Raw genomic sequence first — 24,922 nt, forward strand, 5'->3', positions numbered from 1 at the left:
ATTTATTTTTTGATTTAGTTAACAATAACAGCACTGCTTCCCAGGAAAACTTGAAGGCAGCAATACTCAATAATACAATAAGTGCACAAGTCTGTAAACACAAATGCTTGATTTCACGTGCCATTGCTTCCGAAGGGTGTCACAACATGATTACAAGTACTTGTGCATTCTCAGTATTGCTAGAAGAGTATAATAGTATATAAATAATACATAAATAATGTGACCTGCATTCCAGTGGTTTTGATCAAAATAAATTAAGTAAATAATTTCATATTTCTTTCTTTCTTTTAGTGCTTGTATAACAAATCACACACATTAGCACAGACTTTCTTCTTGTACGGTCAGTTTGAGGAGAATTTTGCTGAGCATGTTGACATGTTTATAGACGCTATCAGAGTAATAACGCATTCGATTGAAGGGAATCAGATCAGCCCTTTGAGCTCTGAGGTTTGTGTGTGTAGAGTGTGTTTCTGAATGACACTCAGACACTCCCGTCATTAAACCGAGGCAGTGGACTTTCTGCCAGTTCCCTGACAAACACTTGCGCCATGACTCTGTGTTCTGTCAGGTGTGTGTGTGTGTGTAACAGAGATTGAGTACAGCAGGACTGATGTTCTCCTTATACGGCTGAATCTCTTGAGTCTTCCATCTTGTTGAGAGATCATGTAAACCGCTCTCTCTTTCTTACAGTATGTTTGTAATGGCATACTACTCTCAATATTTTTCCATCGGTATGCTGTATGTATACTGTGCACAGATTTCTGTACGCATAAAACGTGATTCTATTTTTAAGACCACTTTAACATTATAAATGCAATTTATAAATAATGCAATTTGTCAATGCAGTGTAATCTAGGCATGCACAGTAAATCATCACCATATTGGTAATAGCCTTTTTTTTTTGGTTGCTTTAATAGTTTATAACAGTATTGATTGACATTGACATTGACTCCTTTTTTACTCCAGATTTGATCAGATTGACAAAAGTTAAAATATTTTACAGAAAATTTGATTTAATGCAAAATAACCATATTATTTTGTGAGATAACTGACACCACTCACTGATGTAAAATTTAAAACACAGTGAGTTTGTGTGATGTCAATGTAAAAAAAGTGATCTGTTATATATTGTTAAATATTTTAATATATTGTTTCTTTGTAAAAAAAAATGTATATTTTAAATATGTATTAAACTATATCTGTTAAATTCAATTACTATAAATATATAAATAAGTATTGATATATTATGCCATCATTGTTATATGATTACTCTTTTTATTAACTTTATTTACTCCTTTATGTATATTTACTCTGATAAAAATGCAAATCAGTTATGACTTCCCAGCAGTGTTATTTTAGTATTATTTGTATACTATTATAGTATTTATTAATAATTTGAATTGAATTATATTTTATTTTTTAAGTTTTTTATGTTTATTAATTTTTATTAGTTTTTTTTTAAATATTTGTATATATCTTTAATTTTATTTTTAGTAATTTTAGTTCTTCATCTTATACAACATAGTCATTTCTTTTACTTTTTTTTTTCATCTAGGTTTATTTCAGCTTCGTTTCAATTACTGAAAACAATGTAGTTTTAGTTAACAATAACAACACTGCTATCATCTGTCCGGTTACATTTGTGTGTGTGTGTGTGTGTGTGTAGAGTTCTCATATTCCGCTGATAGACGCTCTGATGATGGCGTACACCGTGGAGATGATGGCTGTAGAGAGAGTCGTGGCAAGCGTCAAGCGCTTCTCCTCCTTCTGCGCCTCTAAAGAGCTTCCCTTCGACATGGAGGATGCCATGCTGTTCTGGATCAACAAGGTCAGTTTGTTTTTTCTTTAACTTGGCCATTTAAGTTCACATATAAGGTTAGTCAAGGTTTCTTAAACCAAAACATGTTCCCTGACCCTTCAACAAGCTATTTTTGATACTGTACCTTTAAGGTCTCTAATAGTGTTTCTAGTATATCAGACTCTTCATTACAGTGTGAAATGGAGTCCAGTACGCTGAACTGTTTGTGTTTGTGTTGCAGGTGATCTTGAAGACGAGAGAGCTCTCTGAGAAGGAACTCAAGATGAAACAGCCGCTGATGGATTCACCGTGCCATCAGAAGGTCTGACCAATCATGAGTCTCGTAACCCATCCTATAGTAGACCGTTAGCATGCAAGCCTCCTCGTTGATTGGCTGAATCACTCACTGTGCATTTTACTAGACGGTTTAACCCTGTTCTATGATCAGATTCGATTGCTTTTAAATCTGATCGTTCTCTTCTCCCTACACCTCTTTCTCTGCTCGACCTTTAACCTTTATGCTCTTCCTGTTTGTCTCTCTTGTCCCGCCCCTTCCTGTCGGATAGTCTCCCTCAAAATGGTACTGGAAGCTCGTGCCTGTAAGTGCCACAGCACCCCCTGTGTCCGCCACGTCATTCTCCGGGCAAATGACTAGATAGTGTGTGTGTGTGTGTTTGGCAGGGGGAACGTGTGTGTCATTGTGCATCTCATGCATTCATCTCTCTGTCCACCTCTCTCTCTTTCTCTGTTGTTCGTTGTCTCTATCTCAGCCTGATCTCATGAACGCTTTGGCCCATTGCATGCTGGAGCCAGTGGAATTCTCTCGTGTGGTACAGTACTCACACTCAACTGTTTTCAACATTTATAATAATCAGAAATATTTCTTGAGCAGCAAATCCGCATATTAGAATGATTTCTGAAGGATCATGTGACACTGAAGACTGGAGTAATGATGCTGAAAATACATATTTGATCACAGGAATAAATACAACTTTTAAAATATATTCAAATAGAAAACAGTTATTTTAAATTGTAATAATATTTCTCAATATTACTGTTTTCACTGTATTTTTGATTAAATAAATGCAGTCTTGGTGAGCAGACGAGACTTATTTTAAAAACACAAAGTCTTACCGATCCCAAACATTTGGACAATAATTGATCAAGTCTCGTATTGAGTAGCAAACCTTTAACACGCACACAATACTTCACTCTTTCATTCATCCATCTGTCTTTTCATGCATCCACACATCCAATCATTCAAAATGTCATTCAGTGGATTATTTTGTGTTTGCTGGAGGTGTTTGAATTCAACAGTAAAGGTCCAGAAGAGTGTTTGGATCTGTGATGTAGAGGCAAAGACCTTCAGACTCTCACCATAGAAGAGAAAGTGAAATAAAATTATTTTTAAACTCAATTTGGAGAAACGACTTTTATGATCCTGGCTCCAGGTCCAATCTGATCCTCTCCCTCTATCTTGCAAAAAACACCAAAAATATTTATATATGTCTTATGTATATTATTTAAATGAAGTATTTTCATACATTATTATTTTAAGTAAAAAGAAAAAAAAAGCTTTTTTAAATTTTTAGATTGATTGAAATAGGTCTATATATACTGTATATTAAATTATTTGACACAGAAGAAGCCACTTTGCCACATAACACATTCCACATTAGGAAGGTTTTTAAAAAATTGCATGAATTTTTTTTTTTTCAAGGTTTGTTCCACTCATAATGAAAATGCTGTCATGTGTGTGTATTGTAAGGATTCAACAAAAAAAAAATCAGAGCTAAGACAGAAGGCAAGATTTTCAGCAAATAATCACAAAAAAACTTTTTTTTCCACACAAAAAATTACATTTCAGTGTGTTCCTCACACAGTTATCATGGAATCCAAAGACTTTGAACGTAATGCTTTAATATTAAGTAATATAATTATTATTATTAACTTGTACAGACTACTTTTGTGTTGCGTCCTTTTTGGAGCTTAGCAGACAGAATTATTATCCACATTTATTTTATGGAAAAGATACTTGTGTTTATTTCTAACTAAGAACAGAAACAGTCAGTTAAATGACAGGATTTTCATTTTCGAGTGAACTGTCATGTTTGAAGTGAGCGTGTCATTTGGTATGCGAGAGACTGTGCATGTGTCTGATCTGTGTTAGATGCTTTATAAGTCCCTGCCTGCTCTCTCTCAGGTACGTTACCGTAGAGAACACCTGTCCGGTCGTTCTTTCCCTCACCTGTCTGTGATGGAGGACCTGATGAAGGACGTTTGTGACGGAGCAGCACTGCTAGCGGTCGTACACTTCTACTGCCCAGAATACATGAGGCTAGATGGTATATATACACACACACACACACACATACACACACACACACAGGGCCACAAATGAGCAGAATAATTTTGTAAATTCTTAAGTCAACTGTTTCAGTTCAACTCAAAAATGTATGCAACAATGATTTAGAAATTATTTATACAGATTTTTAAAGTAGTTTTGAAGTTAAAATTGGTATTTGATTCTACTTTTTTAATGATTCTTTGATTGAATGTTCAAAAGAACAGCATTTATTTGAAATAGATATCATTTGTAATATTCATACTAACCCCAAATATCTCATATATTCATACTTACCTCCCTCCCTCTCTCTCTCTCTCTCTCTCTCTCTCTCTCTCTCTCTCTCTCTCTCTCTCTCTCTCTCTCTCTCTCTCTCTCTCTCTCTCTCTCTCTCTCTCTCTCTCTCTCTATATATATATATATATATTATCTATATTTATCTATTATTATCTATATTTTATATATATATATATATATGTGTGTGTGTGTGTATATATACATACATGCATACATACACACACACACACACACACACACACACACACACACACACACACACACATATATATATATATGTATATATATACACACACACACACAAATGTGCAATAATTTTCTCAATTCATTCTTTCGTAAATTGTTAGATTCATTTATATGTATACATTTAGCAGACTTTTATCCAAAGCAACTTACAAAAAAGGAAACCAAAGCAATTTGTCAAAGAGTCAACACTATTTGTAATATACAAAGCCAACTGTTAAGTTAAACTCGACAATTAATGCAAGAATGATTTAGAAATATAATTTTTTTTTTTTTTTTTTTAAGAAGTTGTAAAGCTCTTTAAGTTTCAACATTGTTTTTCTCCATTAGACATATGTCTGAAGGAAGTGACATCTCTGTCGGATAGTGTGTACAACATCCATCTGCTGCGGGAGTTTTCTAACGAATACCTGAACAGGTGTTTTTACCTGCAGACTGAAGACCTGCTCTACGGCCCACCGGTGCTAAAGGTCCGTACCTAAATATGTCATTCTGTAAAAGTATTGTAAAGGGTTTCCTTTTGAGAAACCAAAGGCCAAATTAAAACAGCATCATATGCATCCTTCATAGTTAAGACAGTCCCAGAATACAGTGCATACAAATACTTTAACTAACATGATTATTTCTTTTTATTTGAACTAATTTGCTTTACTTAGTAGACGGCTCACTAGGTTATAGACCAGAGCTTATGTGTGCTAACTGACAGCTAACAGATTCCCTGCTTGACTGTGACTTGCTCTTGTTCCTCCAGCACAACGTGATGGTTTTCATTGCTGAGCTCTTTTGGTGGTTTGAAGTAGTGAAGCCGGACTTCGTAAAGCCACGAGACCTACAAGAGATTAAAGATGGTAAGAACCGGGTCTTAAAAGCTTTCAGATGCACACTTAAATTCTATCTGAAGACGTCCATCTCATTCACTCTTTATTATTATGCTGTGTTGTGATTGACAATCTGACAGTGAGAGCGTCTCTTCAGCCAAAGAGTTCCCGTCCCCATGTGCCCATATCCAATGCCACTAAGCGTAGCTTTTTAACTCCGTCTCCTTCAGCCGACTCGTTGGCGACAGCTGCCAATCCTGACGGTTGTATGCGGTATTACTTGCACCCTGAGGACTCCTTGTCTGTGTAAGTCTATTTGAAGTACCTAATGATCTGTTACACATTGCAGTACGTATTTTACCATTGCACTTCATTGCATTAAATTACAACTATGCAATATCACAATTGGGTTGTGATTAAAACAACGAGTTAACAGTGTTAAGCCTTGTTCAGACTGTCAGTCCAAATCTGATTTTTGTGCATATCCGATTGAAATCCTGTTCATTTCTGAAAATCCGCTTGTCTGACTCTCTATATGTTCAACTTTATGCAAATGAAGAGTGACTTTGGGAGAGACAACCAATAGAAGTGAAGTATGTGATCCGTCGCTCTTCAGTGTCGATGCAAGATGGAGAAGCTCATCTTAGCAGTCAGCAACTGTCCTATAATTTATGATATGTCTCTGTGTACATACGGTGGTACTCGCCGTGCTGACTCTGAGCCTGAATGGTTTTCTCCGATACACCGGCATTTGCTCTTTTGCTGCAGGTAAATAGCCGCGATGGCAAAGAGCACTCGCTGTTTCTCGTTCATCTTTAATATTAGGCATTTTATTTTATAGATATTCTATAAAACGAAACAGCGGCATCTGAACAGTTGCGATACACAATGAGGACAGTCAATAATTTTAGATCAGATTCAAAATGGATGCACAAATAATCGGATTTGAACTGAAAGTGTGAACATAGTCCTAGCTCTCTCTAATGTCAGTTCCCAAAATCTACAGACTGGTTTGTCAATGGCTAATGTATATTTTGTGTTTTAAATATATATATATATATTTTTTTTTTATTATTGAATTTTGAGTAAATATTGTGTAAAATGACATATATTTAACAAAATTTGTTCTATTAGCATATATAGATAGTTAGACAGACATATACACACATAAATGGTTTGTTGCAATTAGCCGTTTGACTCTTCTTGTAATGGAGCTGATTTTGTTTCAGAAGAAATAGAAGCCCGTCCCCCTCCCACCCGCTCCTCCCGTTACGACAGAGACAACAGAAGACCTCTCAGGGGGAGGAGAGTTCAGGTAACTACATCTTCAAATTAAACTTTTAGCATAATATTGCATTTAGATTGATTGATTAAATTGATTCTCAATTCTCTAATTGATAAAAAAAATTCTCTCTCTCTCTCTCTGTCATTCTGTGAGCAGAGCTCAGGAACAGGTCAAACTCTTTGTCCCGTATGGATGGACTTATGCTTGGATCACAGCTTGCCTGGACAGAACGGAGACAAAGGTTAGGGTTAAGTCTAATGTCACACAGTACCGGGATTGTTAACTGAAGTTAAAACTATTAAAATGGTTTTCTTTAATTGAAATAAAGCTGAAATAAAATATAATGTAAATAATAATATATAAATAATGAAATGTTGCTTGCAGTCACTAAAATGACTGAAGCTAAAACTGACATAAAGCTGAAAAGAAATAAAAGAAATTAAATAAAATGGCAAAAGCACATAATAAAATGACTAAAACTTAAAAAATTTAATAAAATCAAAATGTACTAAAGTTAAAATGTACTGTACACATAATAAATAACACTAATGTCACATTAAATGCCATTTATATAGAATTAATAAGGCGTGGACAATCTGACCAAAAATACATCATGGCAAGAGTAATTTTGTGACATGGTAATGGTCATAAAATATGTGTCATTTTTGCTGGAAATTCTATAAAAATTTATGAAAATGTGTTAATGCCTTCTTTTTTTTTAAATACAGTAAATTAAATACTTTACAAATGACAGCTACTTTATCTTATTTGAATGTTTTCCTTTTAAATTGGAACTTGCAGAATCTCTACAGGTTGACACATTTCTACCATTGCACAATTTATAGAGCCCAGTCCTGGAATAAATGACTAACCCGTTCAAATAAACACATCTGTATCTCTTTTCTCAGACCCATCTCTCAAATGGAGACGGATTGGGAACGTATATATGGCGATAATATCAGCCTGGCTCGTTCCATTAGCAAGGACAGTTTAGCCTCCAACGTCATCTCCATTACTCCACGACATCGCATCAATGGCCAGCCCCTCCCCCAGACACGTAACCATGACAACCAGGAGGAAGAGGAGGAGCTATTGGCTGTCATTAGCCCTGAGGGCGCTGCTGCATCCAGAGATGGTTTCTTCTTGGAACCGTTGCAACCTGCAGTTCTCCGACCAAATAAGGAGAAAATGGGGATTAGTAAACGGGAGGAGAGTGGCGAAGGACGGGGTCAGGGACGCCGGGGGTCGCATACGCCCACAGAATGCATACTCAACCGGACGTTTACTCCTATCAATAGCATAGAGCAAGAAAGCTCTCGAGCGCAATCCCCGGGAAGCTTCTTCCTGCACGACGACGCGGAGTGTGTGCGGGACAGTCCGCTCGGAGCCTGGGAGGACATCGTCTCAGACTCTGAGTTTGAGGAAGATGAAGATGTAGAGGTTCCAGAACAAGAGCTTTCCAAAGCGCTTCTGATGCAAGCTGGGAGGAAATGCATGGGCTTTGGAGAGGAAGAGGAGTCCGTGAAATTGCGTGAGGACGTTTGTCTGCACGAACGGGACGATAAGGAAGGTACTAGCGGTCGGGCAAGTCCCTGCCCCAGCGTGTTGTCGCAGGCCAGCAGCACATCGACCGGCCGCATGACGAGTTTCGCAGAACGCCGCAGGCATAGAGTCGGATTTCCGGATGGTTGTCCCAGCACAGGAAGCTCGCAGACAACCACTCCCGATGGATCCGAAAGCATGCACTTCCCTTCGGACAAGAGTCCGGGAACACCAGGTGGCCGCCCTGGTTTCGCTTCCGAACTTGTCCACCTTCGCATGCAATTGGAGGAAAAACGGCGTGCCATCGAGATGCAGAAAAGAAAGATGGAGAACTTGTCGGCACGCCAACGGCAACAGCTGGGAAAGGCGGCATTCTTGCATGTCGTTAAAAAAGGGAGGAGCGACACACTGCCACACCCACTCAAAACGGGAGTTGTGTTTAAGGAGAAACCGCTTACGAAGGACGATGCATGCGTTGAGGTTCTGAAAGCTCGAGGAAAGGGCCCTGAGCATAAAGAAACGTCAGTAACTCCATTAGAGGATAAGGACAATCGTTTGAGCGTCATGGGAGGGGGCGGAGCTTCAGACGATGTGGGCGGAGAGCCAGATCTCAGCGAATGTAGCCGTTCAATCGAGCTCCTGAACGAAGCGATCGGAGCGATACAGCAGCAAATGTTGCAAATGTCTCTCCAGCAGGACTTGCTCATGAAACAGACCGTCCAGTCCCCGCAGGAACAACCGCAAACCAAACCAATCACAGTGCCGACCTTAAACGAACAACCGCCGGAGCAGCACGAGACCAAGTCGCGCCTTTCCGTGCAGTTCACAGAATCTTTTTCCAACGCGACCAAGCGTCCTCCCAGACTCAGCTCGAGTCGTACGCCTCGGACGAAACCTAGCGACCTCAAACTGAGCAAAGATACCAACAGTCGTCCAGCAGCAAAAGCAAGCACTCCGACGCCGGGTGGCAGGACCCCCCGGGCTGAGAATGAGGAAGAGGGTGGGGTTAAAGAGGGTGGGCGTGGCTTGAAAGGAATTATTCGGAATACTACATTCAAACTGCAGGAATCTGCAAACAGACGCTCAGACATCCTTGACCCTCCCCAAACCGAACCCCCCTCCGCAGAACCGCCGCCTGACGATCCAGCCCGGGAGCCTCTGGACTCGGATCCAACCGAGTCCAGAGGCTCTGGAGAGGAGAACGTTCCAGTTTCATCTGAGGAAAACAGAACGAAAGCACAGCTCATTGAAGTGGACCTATATGACCCGGCTAAACCGTCAGAAGGTAGCGCAGAACCTGATGGTGAACAGAAGTCTGGGCTGGGCTTCTTCTTCAAGGTACCAGAGCGTTTGCATAACTGTTTTATTATTATTATTATTATTATTATTATTATTATAATATATTGTGTCTACACTGGAAACTAGCAATGCGACACGACAAAAGACAGTTGAACCCATTATAATCAGTGATTCTGTCTACACTGTGGATTTTTAATGATTATTATTATTATTATTATTTATATTTTTAAATCTGTTATTATAATATGATTTATCAAATTGTTAAATTGCATATTAAAATTTATTTTAATTATATTGCATTATAAAATAGATAGTTGGCTGAAGAGTGGTTTAATGTGATTTTATTTTTATTAATATTGTTATTTAATAAGTTCAAAAATGTTTTTTTTATTCATTTCTATAAAAAAAAGTTTTTATTTATTTATTAAATATTTATGTATTTTACCTCCTTGCTATGGCAACCATATCATAAAAGCAATAAGCCGTAAGAGTCTATAAAAAGCAACAGTAACATGATAAAAGACACCAATGATCAAGAATAAAAAAAGGTTAGGTTAAAATTTATTTTAAGGTGACATGGTTACATTGTACTCGAATAAGGACTGAGTAATATTAATTAACTACATGTATTTACTATATAGTTAAGGTTAGGGTTTGGTTTAGGGTTAGTTACTTGTAATTATGCATAATTTACTGTTATTACTATAGTAAGTACATGTAATGACGTGTAACTGTCACCTTAAAATAAAATGTTACCAAAAATTATTAATAAAAAGATTGTAGGATAAAGATGAAACTTGTCTCCTGTTGCCTGGTTAGTATTTTTGTTTGTTTGTATGAAAACCATTGCCTTCCTGTATGTAGGATGATCAGAAAGCAGAGGACGAGCTGGCTAAGAAGAGGGCGGCGTTCCTTCTTAAACAGCAGCGTAAGGCCGAAGAGGCACGGATACGCAAGCAGCAGCTGGAGGTGGAGTCAGAGCTCAAGCGAGATGAAGCCAGGTATCAGTCACGCTGGATCTGGAGAGTAAATAGGAGAGCTTTTCTCTATTTGATGTTGTTTATGTCTGTTTGTGTCAGACGAAAAGCTGAGGAAGACCGTGTGCGTAAAGAGGAAGAAAAGGCTCGTCGGGAGCTGATCAAACAGGAGTACCTGCGCAGGAAGCAGGAAGAGCTTCTGGAGGAGCAGGGCGTCACCAAACCACGCCCACGAAACAGGAGGCCACGCCCTAAATCGCTGCATCGAGCGGAATCTTCCTGTTCGGCTCGTAAGAAACTGTACTTTTAATGCATCTACACATAATGCATTTGATTCTGAGCCGGTAACGCCACTCTTTCTCTCTCCAGCGGTGAGTCTCTGTTCTGCTCCCTCTGGATCTTCTCTCTCATTGGCTTCTGCTGCTACTGAAGGTGACAGTGTGGCGTCAGGAGGGGCCAGTTCACACAGGTGAGCATCGCAGATGTGCGGCCCACTTCTCTGGACTCAAAGCGACAGCTTTATGCAAAAATGTTGCGTTTCTTCACATCACACTTTGAGTTGACTTATATATATATATATATATATATATATATATATATATATATATATATATATTTTTTTTTTTTTTTTTTTTACTAGATTCAGAGCTACTTTATCTAAAATATTATTTATTTATTTGTTCTTTGTTCTAAATTGAATCTTTTGTAATTTATATTTATTTTATATTTAGGTAACACTTTATTTTACAGTGTCCTTGTTACATGTTACATGTACTTACCATAGTAATAATAACAGTAAATTATGCATAATTACATGCAACTACCTCAACCAAATCCTAATCCTACCATAACCCTATAGTAAGTACATGTAGTTGCTTAATATTACTCAGTACTTAAAGAGCAACTTGCAGGTAAAAAAAAAATCTAAATGAATATATAACCGTGTATGAAAATACCATATGAAAAGATAATGCAGGATTTAAAATGTTTTAAAACGACATAATGACACCAATTTAGTAGATAAAGTGAGCGTTTCTTTGACTGCTCGTACAAACCGCTTTTTTTTCAACATCGCGTCATTTTACGTCACACGAGGGAGACGTGTGCTGTGCTCTGCCGCAGCTCAGTGCAGAGTGGGTTGGTATTCAGTAAGAGCGGTCGTGAGACAGTGTGTTTTCAGTAGTTTTTGTATTTCAATTTATCATCGTCATGGTAAATTTATGTGTTTGTGGAGCTTGCAAAAACTCCAGCCTGTCAGGACATCGAGTCCACCGGTTTCCTAACAGGAAAAAGGACGGTGCTATCTTTCGTGCCTGGGTGCGGGTTGTGCAGGTGAAGAGACGGGATTTCTCTTCCGCGTCGGCTTCGGAAAACGCGGTCGTGTGTAGCGTTCACTTCAGATCGGAGGATTATCGTCCCGGCGATATGAAGGAGTTCAACATGGGATACCGAAGTAAGAGCCGGGTGAGACTCAGAGCTAGTGCGGTTCCTTCAGTGCACGCATCTTCGGGTTCTCCCGCCGGATATAGGCGCGAGCACAACATCAACTGGCAAACGCAATGTAAGCGGAACGAAACTGAGCTAACAGTTACTCGTTATTGTGTTTGTGTGGACCGTTTATCAGTTTGGACCAGTGCAGCGCGAGCCTGATCAAGCAACACTGTAACTGCGAGATCCAGTAAATAAAGAATTCGCCACTGAAGTAATAACATCGCTGCGAGATCTAGTGAGAAATATTCACATTTCTCCGTTATTAACGGATCAAACAGCGCTGACGTGAAAACCAGGAATAAACATTGTGCAATGAATGAACGAACTATCCAGTGTCCATAGATCAGCAACATTCACCATGGCTTTACTGTAGTAACACTAACTGCAACCATGGAAAGTTTGGCATTTTCCACTAAGGCCCAGTATGCATCCACCTCCCTGCAACACTGACTTTCCTCAGCTGTAAACATTGCCTCGCATTTCCCACACAAGCACCTATGGAACAAAAAATGTATCAGGAATAAATATCTCTCTGTCTCTCCATGAGAAACCGCTAAGTTATATCACGTAACGTTAGTCTGGGCGGATATTAATGAGCATGACAAACGCCTGATCAAAGCTTAGTTTCTGTTATTGTAAGTTCCAATATGTTCTGTCTAACATTAATCCTGGCCTGTCCCTGCTCTCTTGGCAGCCTAGCAGGCTCATAATTGTATGGCTGTGGTCCGTCAACAATTTCCTCAGCGTCCGAAATGTCATTGCAATCCATATTTCCCTGTTGTTTGAATCGACCGCTCTCCCTCGTGCTACGTCACGACTCTCGCCCGTCACGCCCATTTTCAGATGCGGAAGTAAAATTTTCTCACAAAAACGACTCCAGAAGCCACTGTAGCATATTTATAATTTTTTTTTAAAGAAAATCTAGTTCCTACATTATTTTTCTATACATTGACTTGTTGGGTCTTCTAACCTGCAAGTTGCTCTTTAAATGTATAATTACACTGTAACAATGACACCTTAAAATAAAGTGTAACCTATATTTATATTTTATTGCATCATTGGTTTTATTGCATGTGATAATTGTAATTGCATGTGATTTGTACATGTAATTGTAATTGCATGTGAAGCAACAGCTTTTCACTGGATTTCAGTCCAGTCATCAGATCATAATATCATAATTCCCGGATGTGTGTTGCAGGGGGGAGTCTGTGGAATCTTTTCCCATATTGAGCCGAAATGCGAGCAGGAACATGGAGCGAGACTGGGACAACGGCTCAACGGCCTCGTCCATCACGTCTGTAGCAGAATACAATGGTGAGATACACACATTTACTGCTCTTCTTGAATGCATGTATAGTTTTATTATGTTATTTGTTTTGTTCACCCAAGATAACAAAATATTTCAGCATTATTAGCTCAGTTTGCCTTTTTCCCCTTGCTGTCCTCAGGGCCCAGGTTATTTAAGGAGCCGAGTGCAAAGTCCAACAAACCGATCATCCAGAATGCCATCGCTCACTGCTGTCTGGCGGGGAAAGTCAATGAAGCACAGAAGAACGCCATTCTGGAGGCGAGTGCAGTCACTATCACAGCAGGCTGTTCAACGCATTGCTACAGTGCTATTCTTACTATTACATATTATTTATGCAGTTCATAGTATGAATACTGTGCACAGTATGCACATTTTCTGCATGCTTATGAACTACTGCATTTTTGTACTGTTATGTACTGTTTCACATACTTTAAAAAATAAGTATGCAGAGTATATACTGAACCATTACTATATTATATGGATGGATGGATGGATGGATAAATAGATGGATGAATGGATAGATAGATAGATAGATAGATAGATAGATAGATAGATAGATAGATAGATAGATAGATGCGCGGGTGGGCTATTATTTCATCCGCAACCGCATCACAAAACTCATCATTGTCCGCCATCCATCCGCACCAACGTTTTTGACCAATTTTCAAAACCGCACCTGCCAGCCATCCGCTGATTGCTGTATACATTATATTTTTCATTTGATTGGTTCAACCGCCCGCCACCCGCCCGAATTGAATTAAAATATTATTTTTCGTCACGTTATCTGCCGTAACCGCCAGCCACACATCTCTAATAGATAGATAGATGGATGGATGGATGGATGGATGGATGGATGGATAAATCGATAGATAGATAGATAGATAGATGGATGGATTAATCGATAGATAGATGGATGGATGGATGGATGGATGGATGGATGGATGGATGGATAATCAAGACAGTTTTGCATGATAAAAACATCTACAATTTGTTGAACAGCTACACACTAAACTGATTTATATAGTTTCTATATTTCTGTGCATCTTTATATATCCAGCTGTATATGTTTGAATATGTAACGAGTCATTGCCATTAATCCATAGGAAATCGAGCGATGCGAGTCCAACCACCTGATAATCCTGTTCCGTGATGGTGGATGCCAGTTCCGGGCGCTGTACGTGTATTCCCCCGAAACCGAGGAGATCGTCAAGCTCAAAGGCACCGGGCCGCGATCCATCAGCCGCAAAATGATCGACAGACTCTACAAATACAGCTCCGACCGCAAGCAGTTCAACGTCATTCCCGCCAAATCCGTCTCGGTCAGCGTGGACGCTCTCACCATCCATGGTCACCTGTGGCAGGTCAAACGGCCAAGCACCTCCAAGAGAAAATGATCCTCCTTTCCATTGGCTCATCGGATAGATCCGCTGCTTTCTGATTGGCTATTGGGTTATGTTTCAGTCTCTTAAACTGTCGTTTTGCAAATGAGCAGGCCTCCTAATATCCTATTGGTCCACGAGCTTCTCAAATTCCAGACTAGACTCCTGCTTTCCTATTGGCTCACCCAGCTGCCGCACTCCTATTGGCCACTGCGCTGTGACATCACATGAGCAGAGCTGAGGAACAAGTGGAGTGGGTGGAGCTTGATGTTTGATTGACAGAGTTAATGAATGTGTTTTAGAATTATGTCATCGTTCAGTGTTGTTGTTTTTTAGGCAGAAATCTGCATGTGGCACTTTTCTGTTTGATTTTACCGTAGTATTAATTTACACAGGAACGACAGACAACACTCTCACTACTTGAATTATGAATTATGTACTATGGTTACACGAATGTGCGTATGAACGCATCCGGTGTTTTGCGATTCTCATACCTCTCCATATGCTGCTGTTCATACGTGACACTTACTTTAGCAGTGCAATGCAATGAACATGTGACAAGGGATCTGTGTGTGTGTGTGTGTGACTGTGTGTGTGTGTGTGTGTAGATGTTGACCTTCAGCTTTTCATGGTTTTAAAATGTTTTATCATGAAATGGTTCTGTATTATCCATCTTTTCTTTTTCTTTTCTGACATGTATTCATGCTAACTGCTGACAGTATTAATGTACTTTCATAATTCTTCACTGAGGAACCAGATTGTCATAGAAACACATTGCCACTGATTGTGTGTGTGTGTGTGTGTTCAGTAAAGAATGTATGCACTCCAGGGTCTCCTGTGAGCAGGGCTTTCTGTTGTTTATGTTTGGATTGTACAAAACTTTGCTTTAATTATTATTTTTTAATTTACCATATATTTATTTTAAAGAAGAACACTGAAATTTAATAAATTATACAACCAAAATGACATCTCGGGTGTGAGGTAATTTTAGAAATTTGACCAGAATAAAAAAATCCTAATATTTTTATTCCAGTTAAACATTAACTTTTAAAGGACGCTGACTTTTTGGGGACTTTAGATGTCCTTTAGGAGTCTTTCCAAGATGGCCGCTGATGACAGAGCAGCACGACATGTTATCAAACAAAGGATTAAACCTGAGATTTACACCACTATTGATGGCAAAACTATAGTGGAAGATGAACTGTTAAGCTTCCTTTCTGTCAAACTGAAGACTGTGCCTCAGGATGACATTATCCTGATGGCTGTAAATCACTTTGGATCAGAGTGGATTGAAAACTCCAAGAAGGTCCTGTTTGAACTGTGTCCTGGCACGGGGCAGCGTTGTGTAGCTCACAAAGGGCAACTGAAAGATGTCAACAATGTTAAGAGCTGTCTAAAACTACTGAATGAGGTTGGTGAGAATGTTCTTCGCTCAGTGACTTTTAATAGCCTCGATGTCTCTTGCCTGGTGAGTAAGATTGATCGCCTAAGTGCAGAGTTGGCCTCCATGAAAAATACTGTGAGTAAGCAGTCGACTGAATGTGAAAACCTTCGTGGAATAACTACAGACATTAGCAAACGATTGAGCAACTCAGTGCCAGCAAGGGGAATGCAGCCACAACCATGGTCAGTGAGGAGGCCCAGCTCCATGGACCAAGTCATAGGGAGCCTGCACCCGGACCCTCGGCATTGCCCGTCATTGAGGAGACAGCTGGCGGGGGGATTGAGGTGGCGATGTCCCCTGCATGGAGCCGTGTATTAAAGCATGGCAAGCGCAAGCAACGTTCTGGAAAACGACCCACTGAGCACAGACACGTCCAAACGACGTCATTACAACGTCTTTGTCGAACGTTCAGAAGACGTCCACTGAGTAGCCAGAATGAAAGTTTTTATGACGTCTTTTTTAGACGTCTTTTTGACGTTCAATGTTGACGTCCAAGTGACATAAAAAGTGAACGTTCAGAAGACGTCCGCTGAGGAGCCAGAATGAAAGTTTTTATGACGTCTTTTTTAGACGTCTTTTTGACGTTCAATGTTGACGTCCAAGTGACATAAAAAGTGAACGTTCAGAAGACGTCCGCTGAGGAGCCAGAATGAAAGTTTTTATGACGTCTTTTTTAGACGTCTTTTTGACGTTCAATGTTGACGTCCAACTGACATAAAAAGTGAACGTTCAGAAGACGTCCGCTGAGGAGCCAGAATGAAAGTTTTTATGACGTCTTTTTTAGACGTCTTTTTGACGTTCAATGTTGACGTTCAAGTGACATAAAAAGTGAACGTTCAAAAGACGTCCAATGAAGAGTCAGCTTGAACGTCTTTTTTAGACGTCTTTTTGACGTTCACTGTTGACGTCCAACTGACATAAAAAGTGAACATTCAGAAGACGTCTGCTGAAGAGCCAGAATGAAAGTTTTTGACGTCTTTTTTAGACGTCTTTTTAGTGTTCACTATTGACGTACATAGTGAACGTTCATTAGACATCTCTTTTAAATGTTGATTTTTGATGTCCAAGTGACATCTTTACAATGTTGTAAATGAAAGTTTTCACAACGTCATTTCAACGTCACTTACAGACGTCTAAAGAACATTCATAAAAGTTTTTAAGATGCACAAACGAAATTAGCTTTACTATTAGCTTTATTAAACCATGTTTTGGTCATCAAACAGGCTTTTGTTCCAAGGTTGGATGACAACATGGTATTCAATAAAACTCATTCTAGTCATAGTAAAAGCAGTGTGCAGAACTACTGCTTTAAAATTGTAAATAATAAATTAATACCTATCCCTTTGATGCACCTGTCTAAAATATGCAAATACGTTTTAGTAGCCTTATATTTTTGCAATTGGAAATAAGTGACATCTGATTATTGATTTAAAAAAAAGCAAAAATAGTTTGAAATGACAATTTTTTTCCATCTTTAATGAGGTTTTCAGCAAATTATGAACAGGCTGATAAATAAAACAACTCTAATGGTTACACTGAACTGCCAAGTGAACAAAAAACAAATTACTCCAGATCAAGATTGGGGGAGGGTGGTTGGAAAGGGGGAGAGAGACATAGGGCCCTATTTTAACGATCTGAAACGCAAGTGTCAAAGCGCAAAGCTTAAGTGACTTTGTGGGCGGGTCTTGGCGCTGTTGCTAGTTTCCCGGCGGGATAAATGACTCTTGCGCCAGGCGCAAATCTAAAATGGGTTGGTCTGAAGCAGCTTCATTATTCATAGGTGTGGTTTGGGCGTAACGTGAAATAAACCAATCAGAGCGTCATCTCACATTCCCTTTAAGAGCAGGCGCGTTTGTTCTAAAGCGGATTCCTATCAAAACGGCGGATTTGCCAGGCGCGCGCCAGGAGCGGTTCACAGCCGAGGAGAGCAACGCTCTCGTCAGGGAGGTTGGGGATGGAGAAACCCACCCAAATTAACTTCGGTTAAAAAGGCGTATGATAATTTGGGTAAATGTGTAAGCTAGATGTATGCTTTTATAATAAATTGTCTGTCTATCTATCTATCTATCTATCTATCGTAATAATGTATGATTTGCAAAAATGAAAACTGCTGCTTCTGTGTAGATGAGAGAATCAAAGTGTATGCGCGTTGTGCACACGCTTCATTGATTATGGCCAAGCATGCGCCCTTAAAATAGCATATGAATAACATGTGCAACGCGCCACTGACTTTAAACATTTTTTTCCTGGTTAGTGGCGCAATTGTTTTCTAAACCTGCAAAATAGCATGAAGGAACGTTTGCGCCGGAACACACCTCCTTTTTTGCGCTGAACCGCCCAATGAGCGCAAGTTCATTCCCTAGTTTAGCGACGTGCTTCTGTGGAGGGAAAAACGCGCTTTGCGCGGGTGCAAAATAGGAATGATACATGCGTCGCTGTACAAAGTCAATTGCGCTGGGTGCAAGATAGGGCCCATAAAGTCCCCTAAACTAGAAATAAACACACATGCCTTACAGTACTCATGTAAAATTGCTCATTATTTCCACCCCTGTATGCCCTCCACGGCACGTTTAAGATGTTCTGCTGCATGATGCTTGATTGTAGCCTCTGTAGCTTCTTTATCCCATTTTATGACTGCAGCTGCAAGAGTTGAACAAAAACAAAAAATCCATAAGTATGTAAAGAAAACCAGTTACATTGTTAACACTGCAAGTTAACATACAATATTTTTATACCGGCTCATTGTTTACAAGCGTGGAGGAGGAGGATTGTTCAAATTTATTGTATGTTGAATGACATATTTATGGATTTTTGTCAGTTTATTTAAAATGGTTTGTATTAGTCTTCGCAAGTTCACTTTGTAAACAACGGGGCGGTACTTCTGCCTACGTCCAGCGTGAAACTGCATTGATTTGGACTTCAACAATTTGGTTACCATTGAAGTCCATTGTGTGGAGAAAAATCCTGGAATGTTTTCCTCAAAAAACTTAATTTCATTTCCTCTGAAGAAAGAAAGACATGAATATCTTGGATGGCATTGGGGTGAGTAAATTATCAGGAAATTTTCATTTTGAGGTGAACTAATCCTTGAAGTGGCAATACTACAGTGACCAATGGTGACTGGTGTGGTATATGGCAGAAAACAAATGACTGAAAATGGGTTCTGTAAACTCGCGTCGCTGTATGTTAGGAAGGTGTAAGACTGCAATAGACAGTGGCCTTGGGTGACAAGATATTTAAGATAGCAATCATGAATTGAGAGAGACTGCATATAATAAAATTTCTCAAGCACAGCCCAAATGTAATGCTTTTGGATACTATAACTTCCATTTTAGCAAATACTAGATTACTTGTAGATGAGTTTAGAAAGAGGTAATCCAGTGAAGTATCCAGCTCCAACGTTATCAGTTCTGCTGTCAGTACTGGAGAAACTGAGAAAATGCACTTACTATTTACTAATGATAAATAGATGTTATCTTGCAAATTCTATCTTTGCCAGCCGTTTCTATATGAGATAATATTAAATCATCTGTCTGATGCATTTTTGATATTTGCAATGCAGAAGAGAGTTGTTGTAAAATGCAGTCTCTACTGTTGCATTGCGGTTACTTGTTTGATAATAAAAAAAGAGCTATTTAAGTAAGGGATAATGTAAAGCAAGGTGGTTGTTATAGCGAATATAACCCCGACAGGCTGATGCGGAGGGGTCTTGAATCTGCCTGAAGGGGTTATATTCGCTATAACAACCGCCTCGCTCTACATTATCCCGCTTATTACATGGCTACCCACCAAATAAATTAATAATATGACATAAAAAATTGATTTAAAAAGGAGTTTATTCATTTAAAAAGGATTGTATTGCTTCTGCTAAAGAAAATACTCAGTTCCGTCTCTACGGTTAGAATCCTGCGTCTATAGCAAACCTGTTTTTCATGGCAACGGTGTGTTATACTTAGCAGAGTTCTGTTATCAAGAAATAACACACCGCTTTCTACATTAGAGTTCAACCAAGCCATGTAATAATGAACAATAATCCGAGCAAGGGACGCTGTTTCCAACTTCAAGGTGGCTTATGTGTGTGCGCACCGAAACCGACCGCAAATAGACAAGCAAATTACACTTTAGGCTTTGTGCGCGCATTTAACCATCAAATACACAACAAAATATGTCAAAATGACCGGATTGGAGAGTATTCACTTAAACACAGTTCATATCTTAAATTGGTGTAAATAGTTTGGAGAAAAGGGGAGATTGGTATTATTTGATCTGCATTCAGTCTAATAAACCTTCTGATGATTGCACCATTAATGTGAATCAAACAAAAGGCAAAGAGAAAATACTCACAGCCCTTGAATGATTAACTTTGTCTTGATGATTTGTCTTAATGCTTACCCTCACTTTTGTCTATCTGAGTGCTTTTAATTTATTAAAATAGAACAATGTAAAAAAAAAAGTCAAAAAACAAAGAAATTAGTTCATTGTGTTTTTAAACTTTATGCATGTAGCATGTGCTTTTCAATTTGCAATTTTTTTTTAAGTTTGTTCAGTAGGTTACCAGTTTAAAAAGTACAATTGGGTATCATTTTATTATAATAATACTAACATAATTTGTCTCTTAGTTAAGCTTTAACTAAAAGCTTAAGGGGGAGGGGGGGGGGTGCTGTGTACCTTTACCTTTCAAAAGTTTTAGTCGTCTCCAGAGGCAGTTTCTGCTTCTTCACCTTCCCCTTCTTATTGAATTTTGCCATCAGCCGGTTGGTAAAGAGCCTGAAGAAACAAATTCACCATTTAGAAATTACATGTGTGTGGTAATCTACAGGAACTGTAGCATGGGTGAGAGTGCCAAGAGTGGATTAAAGAAATGGGGGCATGGGACACTGTTGTTTTCTGGAATCGATTAAACAAACCTCTTAGAAGTGACTTTTTGCTCTGAGAAAGACCTCCCAGAGTATCTTGAGATTGGCCTTTGAACATTTTCATAATCTGAAAGACAAAATTTGTCAAATATTACTTTATTGTTCGTAATAGTGGATATAGCTCTTGTAGCAAGTTGTGTGCCCATATAACTCGAGCAACCCCAGTGCAGAGCTCCTGCCTCTGTTGTACTGAGCAGACAGTGTAAAGATATCTATATACTTCTGGCAAGGGCTGCACGATTTGGGGAAAATGTCATATTGTAATTATTGAGGTCAATATTGTGATTGAGATATGCGATCGCGATATAATAAACAAATGGTTTCATGAGTCAACTTGCTTGGTTCTCAAGGAAAATGCACACACAGATTAGTGATGATAATGCTGAAATGTGTATTTCTCGACTCAAACTAGCAACAACAACTTAATTATTGATAACACCTATAATGATCAATAAGCCATTGATGACTGGATAAAAACTCTTAAAACTTCATTGTAGCTAAGAAGACACACCTAAGAAGACGGCTGACAAGAAATGTATACATATACACACACACAGACACAGTATATTGCTTTTAATTTATTTAGCATATAGTTAACAAAATAATCCTAATATAAATGAAAGTCAAAAGCCCACAGTCATACCTGGAAACAAATCCTGTTCAAATAGGATATATGGGCCATTCTACAGAATTGGTTTAAAGTTAAACAAATTTTTATGCAAGCTAATTTTATAATATCCAAGGTAAACATTTCTAGTAATTGTGCAGTTAATCATCATATTGTATTTTCAGAAAGGTTTGGAATATTTAACCTCTCCCCAAATTTGTGACTAATGAAACACAATAATATGAAAGTCAACAACAATTACAATTTTAACTATTCTAAGTGTAATTTTTCCTTTGTAAAAAGCATACATTTTATCATACGTATGTCAAAGTTAAGGATTCATTAGTATTGTCTAAAAACATTCATATTTCGTCTCAAACATATATATTTTTTATGATACATTAATATAGGGCGTATACATTTTAATTTGCAGTGTAATAGCATACGTTTAAAACATTGCATTTTATTTAAACAACATATTTCATGAACATATTTCAGCAGATTTTTACTCATCTCAGTATTGCAATATAGTTAAGGAAAAGCTAAACTATAATAGCGTTACGTTCATGTAAAAATAGCATGTTGTAATTGTAGTAAACGAGCATCTAAGCCGTTCATTCACACATACAAACGCGATTCATATTAGAACAAAGATATTTGCGTTTGAATAGCGCGCGCTTTCAGCGGGTGATTAGCAGATAATGAGTTGCCATGAGAACGACTAACTTAACGTCTCTCTTTATATAGATTACATAAACAGAATATTCTCTTTCGTTTTGAATTAGATCATTAAAAAGTAAACACTTAAATTATTATAAAGATTACTCTTGCCAGTGTGTATTTGCTGAGTTTTGCTTACGTTTAGAGACCTGCTCCAGAAAAAAAATTCATGGAGAAGGAGAGGCAGAAAGCACACAAAAGCATAATGTTTTGTTTCGATTGTAAGTGGACACATAAAAAATACATTTTACAGTTTATTTTTTTCACATTTCAAGTCTGTATGACCATAAATGACGGAGTATTTTAAGTCTATTTTGCTGCTATGTGAAAAAAAAAACCCCAGCAAAACGCGCGGGCGCATTTGTCGACTTTTCGGTTAATGTGCCCGCGCAAATTGCCGCAGTTTTAATAAGTTTTTCAAGGTATTAGGGGGCATGTGTGACTTCCAATTCATCTGATATCATCTCTTAACTGAACAACATATTACATTTATTTTTAACAAATGTTTACTTACCTGTTTTAGGGTTTTAGTCCAACTAAGGCAGTGTCTCTCTCCACGTGTCAGCAGCCTCTTTCATCTGCAGGATATTGGTGACGTTGCAGTGTGATGTGCGATTCTTCTTCTTTGATTTTTTAACGGCGGTCGCAAACTGTTTTAATTAGTGCATTACCGCCACCCTCAGGTTATAAATGATCTCTGGCTTACATGCTATGTCATTATACGAAATAAATAAATAAAACAAATGTTTTTTTCCAGCTTGGTAGCTCTTAGAAATTAAAAATAAATATTAAATTATTTTATGGCCTGACGATTTATTTAATATTTCTTTTAAAATCTCTCCCATGCCCTAAATTTTCCTCTTGACTACTGCTATCATATTTATGACACATAACAATACTCTGCTGATCAGGTACATTGCAATTATTACATAAACCAGTATCATGCTTGCCTAGATGCAGAGTTTTGTTTAGTCTAGTGTGCCCTAACCGTAACCTTGCAATGATTTCCCCCTTCGTACCCCAACCTAAGGGTTTATAAAAATAGTTCCCCTCCCTTGTTTCCTCTATTCTATTGTTCCTGCCACATTCTCATAACTTCTTTCTTTATTATCGATTTAGCTTCTGATTTTCCTTCTTTGCTGTATATTGAAATATTTTGTGCTAGGGTTAGGGTAACCCTAACCCTAATCTCACACATACGTATTTGCTATATTTGTTCATCAGTACAGGATTCTGTGTCCTCCAATGACATCAGGACATTTTGTGATGAGATATGTGCTAAATCAGCATTGAATTAGGAGTCTTTACAAAAACAAAAATACACATATGGTCCCACTACAACATTTTTAATATAAATCTGTAACATTTTAGGCCCTTTGTGGGCTCAACCCTATGTGGAAGATCCAGAGAATCATGAAGCGTGCTCTGCACCACTTGATAGTGGGTTGTAATTCTACTGAATTGCTTTTAATGCTGGAAATGTGCATGCACTTAATGTGCAAGTTTGAGCACATATTCACATCCAAAATACAAATTTTTCAGAAATTTCACAGTTTCTATTTCTTAATCCATATATTAAATAAATTGTAAATAATTGATTCATTTTAGAATGATTGCATAATATCAACTTATTATGCAATATCATTTGCCATTTTCATAATAATGTGATTATTTTTATTTTTTTATTTACCAGTATTTCGTATGACTATTTGTCAAAAAACTTCTTGCATTTCACAATGACACATTTCAGATTGGTTCATATACTGAAATAGTCTTCTGCCCAAAAGGAGTCCTGGCTTTCTTGCACATCCACACACATCCACAGTAAGGGTCCCTATTCAGATGTTCGATATTAAACCAAATTTGCACTTCCACAGATGTCCAAAGGGTTCCCTAGTCAGACGTTCAGATTTCGAACCAGTTTTGCACGTCCACAGACGTCCAAAAGAGTCCCTAGTCAGACGTTCAGATATTAAACCAGTTTTGCACGTCCATAGACGTAAAAAAGAGTCCCTACTCAGACGTTTAAATATTGAACCTGTTTTGCACGTCCTCAGACATCCAAAAGAGTCCCTAGTCAGACATTCAGATTTTGAACCAGTTTTGCACGTCCTCAGACGTCCAAAAGAGTCCCTAGTCAGACGTTCAGATTTTGAACCAGTTTTGCACGTCCACAGACGTCCAAAAGAGTCCCTAGTCAGACGTTCAGATTTTGAACCTGATTTGCACGTCCACAGATGTAAAAAAAAGTCCCTATTCAGACGTTCAGATATTTAACCAGTTTTGCACGTCCACAGACGTCCATAGGGGGTCCTAGTTAGACGTTCAGATTTTGAACCAGTTTTGCACGTCCTCAGACGTCCAAAAGAGTCCCTAGTCAGACGTTCAGATTTTGAACCAGTTTTGCACGTCCACAGACGTCCAAAAGAGTCCCTAGTCAGACGTTCAGATTT

The 24,922-nt window shown here is 38.4% G+C and overlaps 1 protein-coding gene and 1 long non-coding RNA gene across 4 annotated transcripts in view; one reads left to right on the plus strand and one right to left on the minus strand.

The window, feature by feature from the left end:
• The window catches only part of camsap1a (calmodulin regulated spectrin-associated protein 1a), a 29,101-nt gene extending 13,353 nt beyond the window's left edge, over nucleotides 1–15,748 (plus strand). Inside the window, exons 4-19 of one of the 3 annotated variants that reach the window (XM_084137796.1) lie at nucleotides 1,667–1,828; nucleotides 2,040–2,120; nucleotides 2,365–2,397; nucleotides 4,002–4,143; nucleotides 5,013–5,152; nucleotides 5,434–5,530; nucleotides 5,641–5,806; nucleotides 6,730–6,815; nucleotides 6,942–7,026; nucleotides 7,694–9,665; nucleotides 10,491–10,627; nucleotides 10,706–10,893; nucleotides 10,973–11,072; nucleotides 13,293–13,408; nucleotides 13,543–13,661; nucleotides 14,507–15,748. In XM_084137796.1, the coding sequence (XP_083993922.1) occupies nucleotides 1,667–1,828; nucleotides 2,040–2,120; nucleotides 2,365–2,397; nucleotides 4,002–4,143; nucleotides 5,013–5,152; nucleotides 5,434–5,530; nucleotides 5,641–5,806; nucleotides 6,730–6,815; nucleotides 6,942–7,026; nucleotides 7,694–9,665; nucleotides 10,491–10,627; nucleotides 10,706–10,893; nucleotides 10,973–11,072; nucleotides 13,293–13,408; nucleotides 13,543–13,661; nucleotides 14,507–14,797 (3,915 nt within the window). In that variant the 3' untranslated portion in view covers nucleotides 14,798–15,748. Of the gene's footprint in view, nucleotides 1–1,666; nucleotides 1,829–2,039; nucleotides 2,121–2,364; nucleotides 2,398–2,568; nucleotides 2,629–4,001; nucleotides 4,144–5,012; nucleotides 5,153–5,433; nucleotides 5,531–5,640; nucleotides 5,807–6,729; nucleotides 6,816–6,941; nucleotides 7,027–7,693; nucleotides 9,666–10,490; nucleotides 10,628–10,705; nucleotides 10,894–10,972; nucleotides 11,073–13,292; nucleotides 13,409–13,542; nucleotides 13,662–14,506 lie in introns of all 3 variants that reach the window. The other 2 variants (XM_084137794.1, XM_084137795.1) reach the window with 2 other exon arrangements.
• A 1,115-nt stretch (nucleotides 15,749–16,863) lies between these two features.
• Nucleotides 16,864–23,073, minus strand: LOC311096803. Its single transcript, XR_014609106.1, has 4 exons — nucleotides 22,984–23,073; nucleotides 21,134–21,209; nucleotides 20,901–20,993; nucleotides 16,864–18,866 (listed from the first exon to the last, which is right to left on the minus strand). It is a non-coding gene; the product is annotated as an uncharacterized lncRNA (long non-coding RNA).
• Nucleotides 23,074–24,922: the final 1,849 nt, after the last annotated feature.

This window comes from Abramis brama (assembly GCF_963993115.1).
Source record: "Abramis brama genome assembly, chromosome: 15".
In the NCBI taxonomy this organism is placed as follows: Eukaryota; Metazoa; Chordata; class Actinopteri; order Cypriniformes; family Leuciscidae; genus Abramis; species Abramis brama.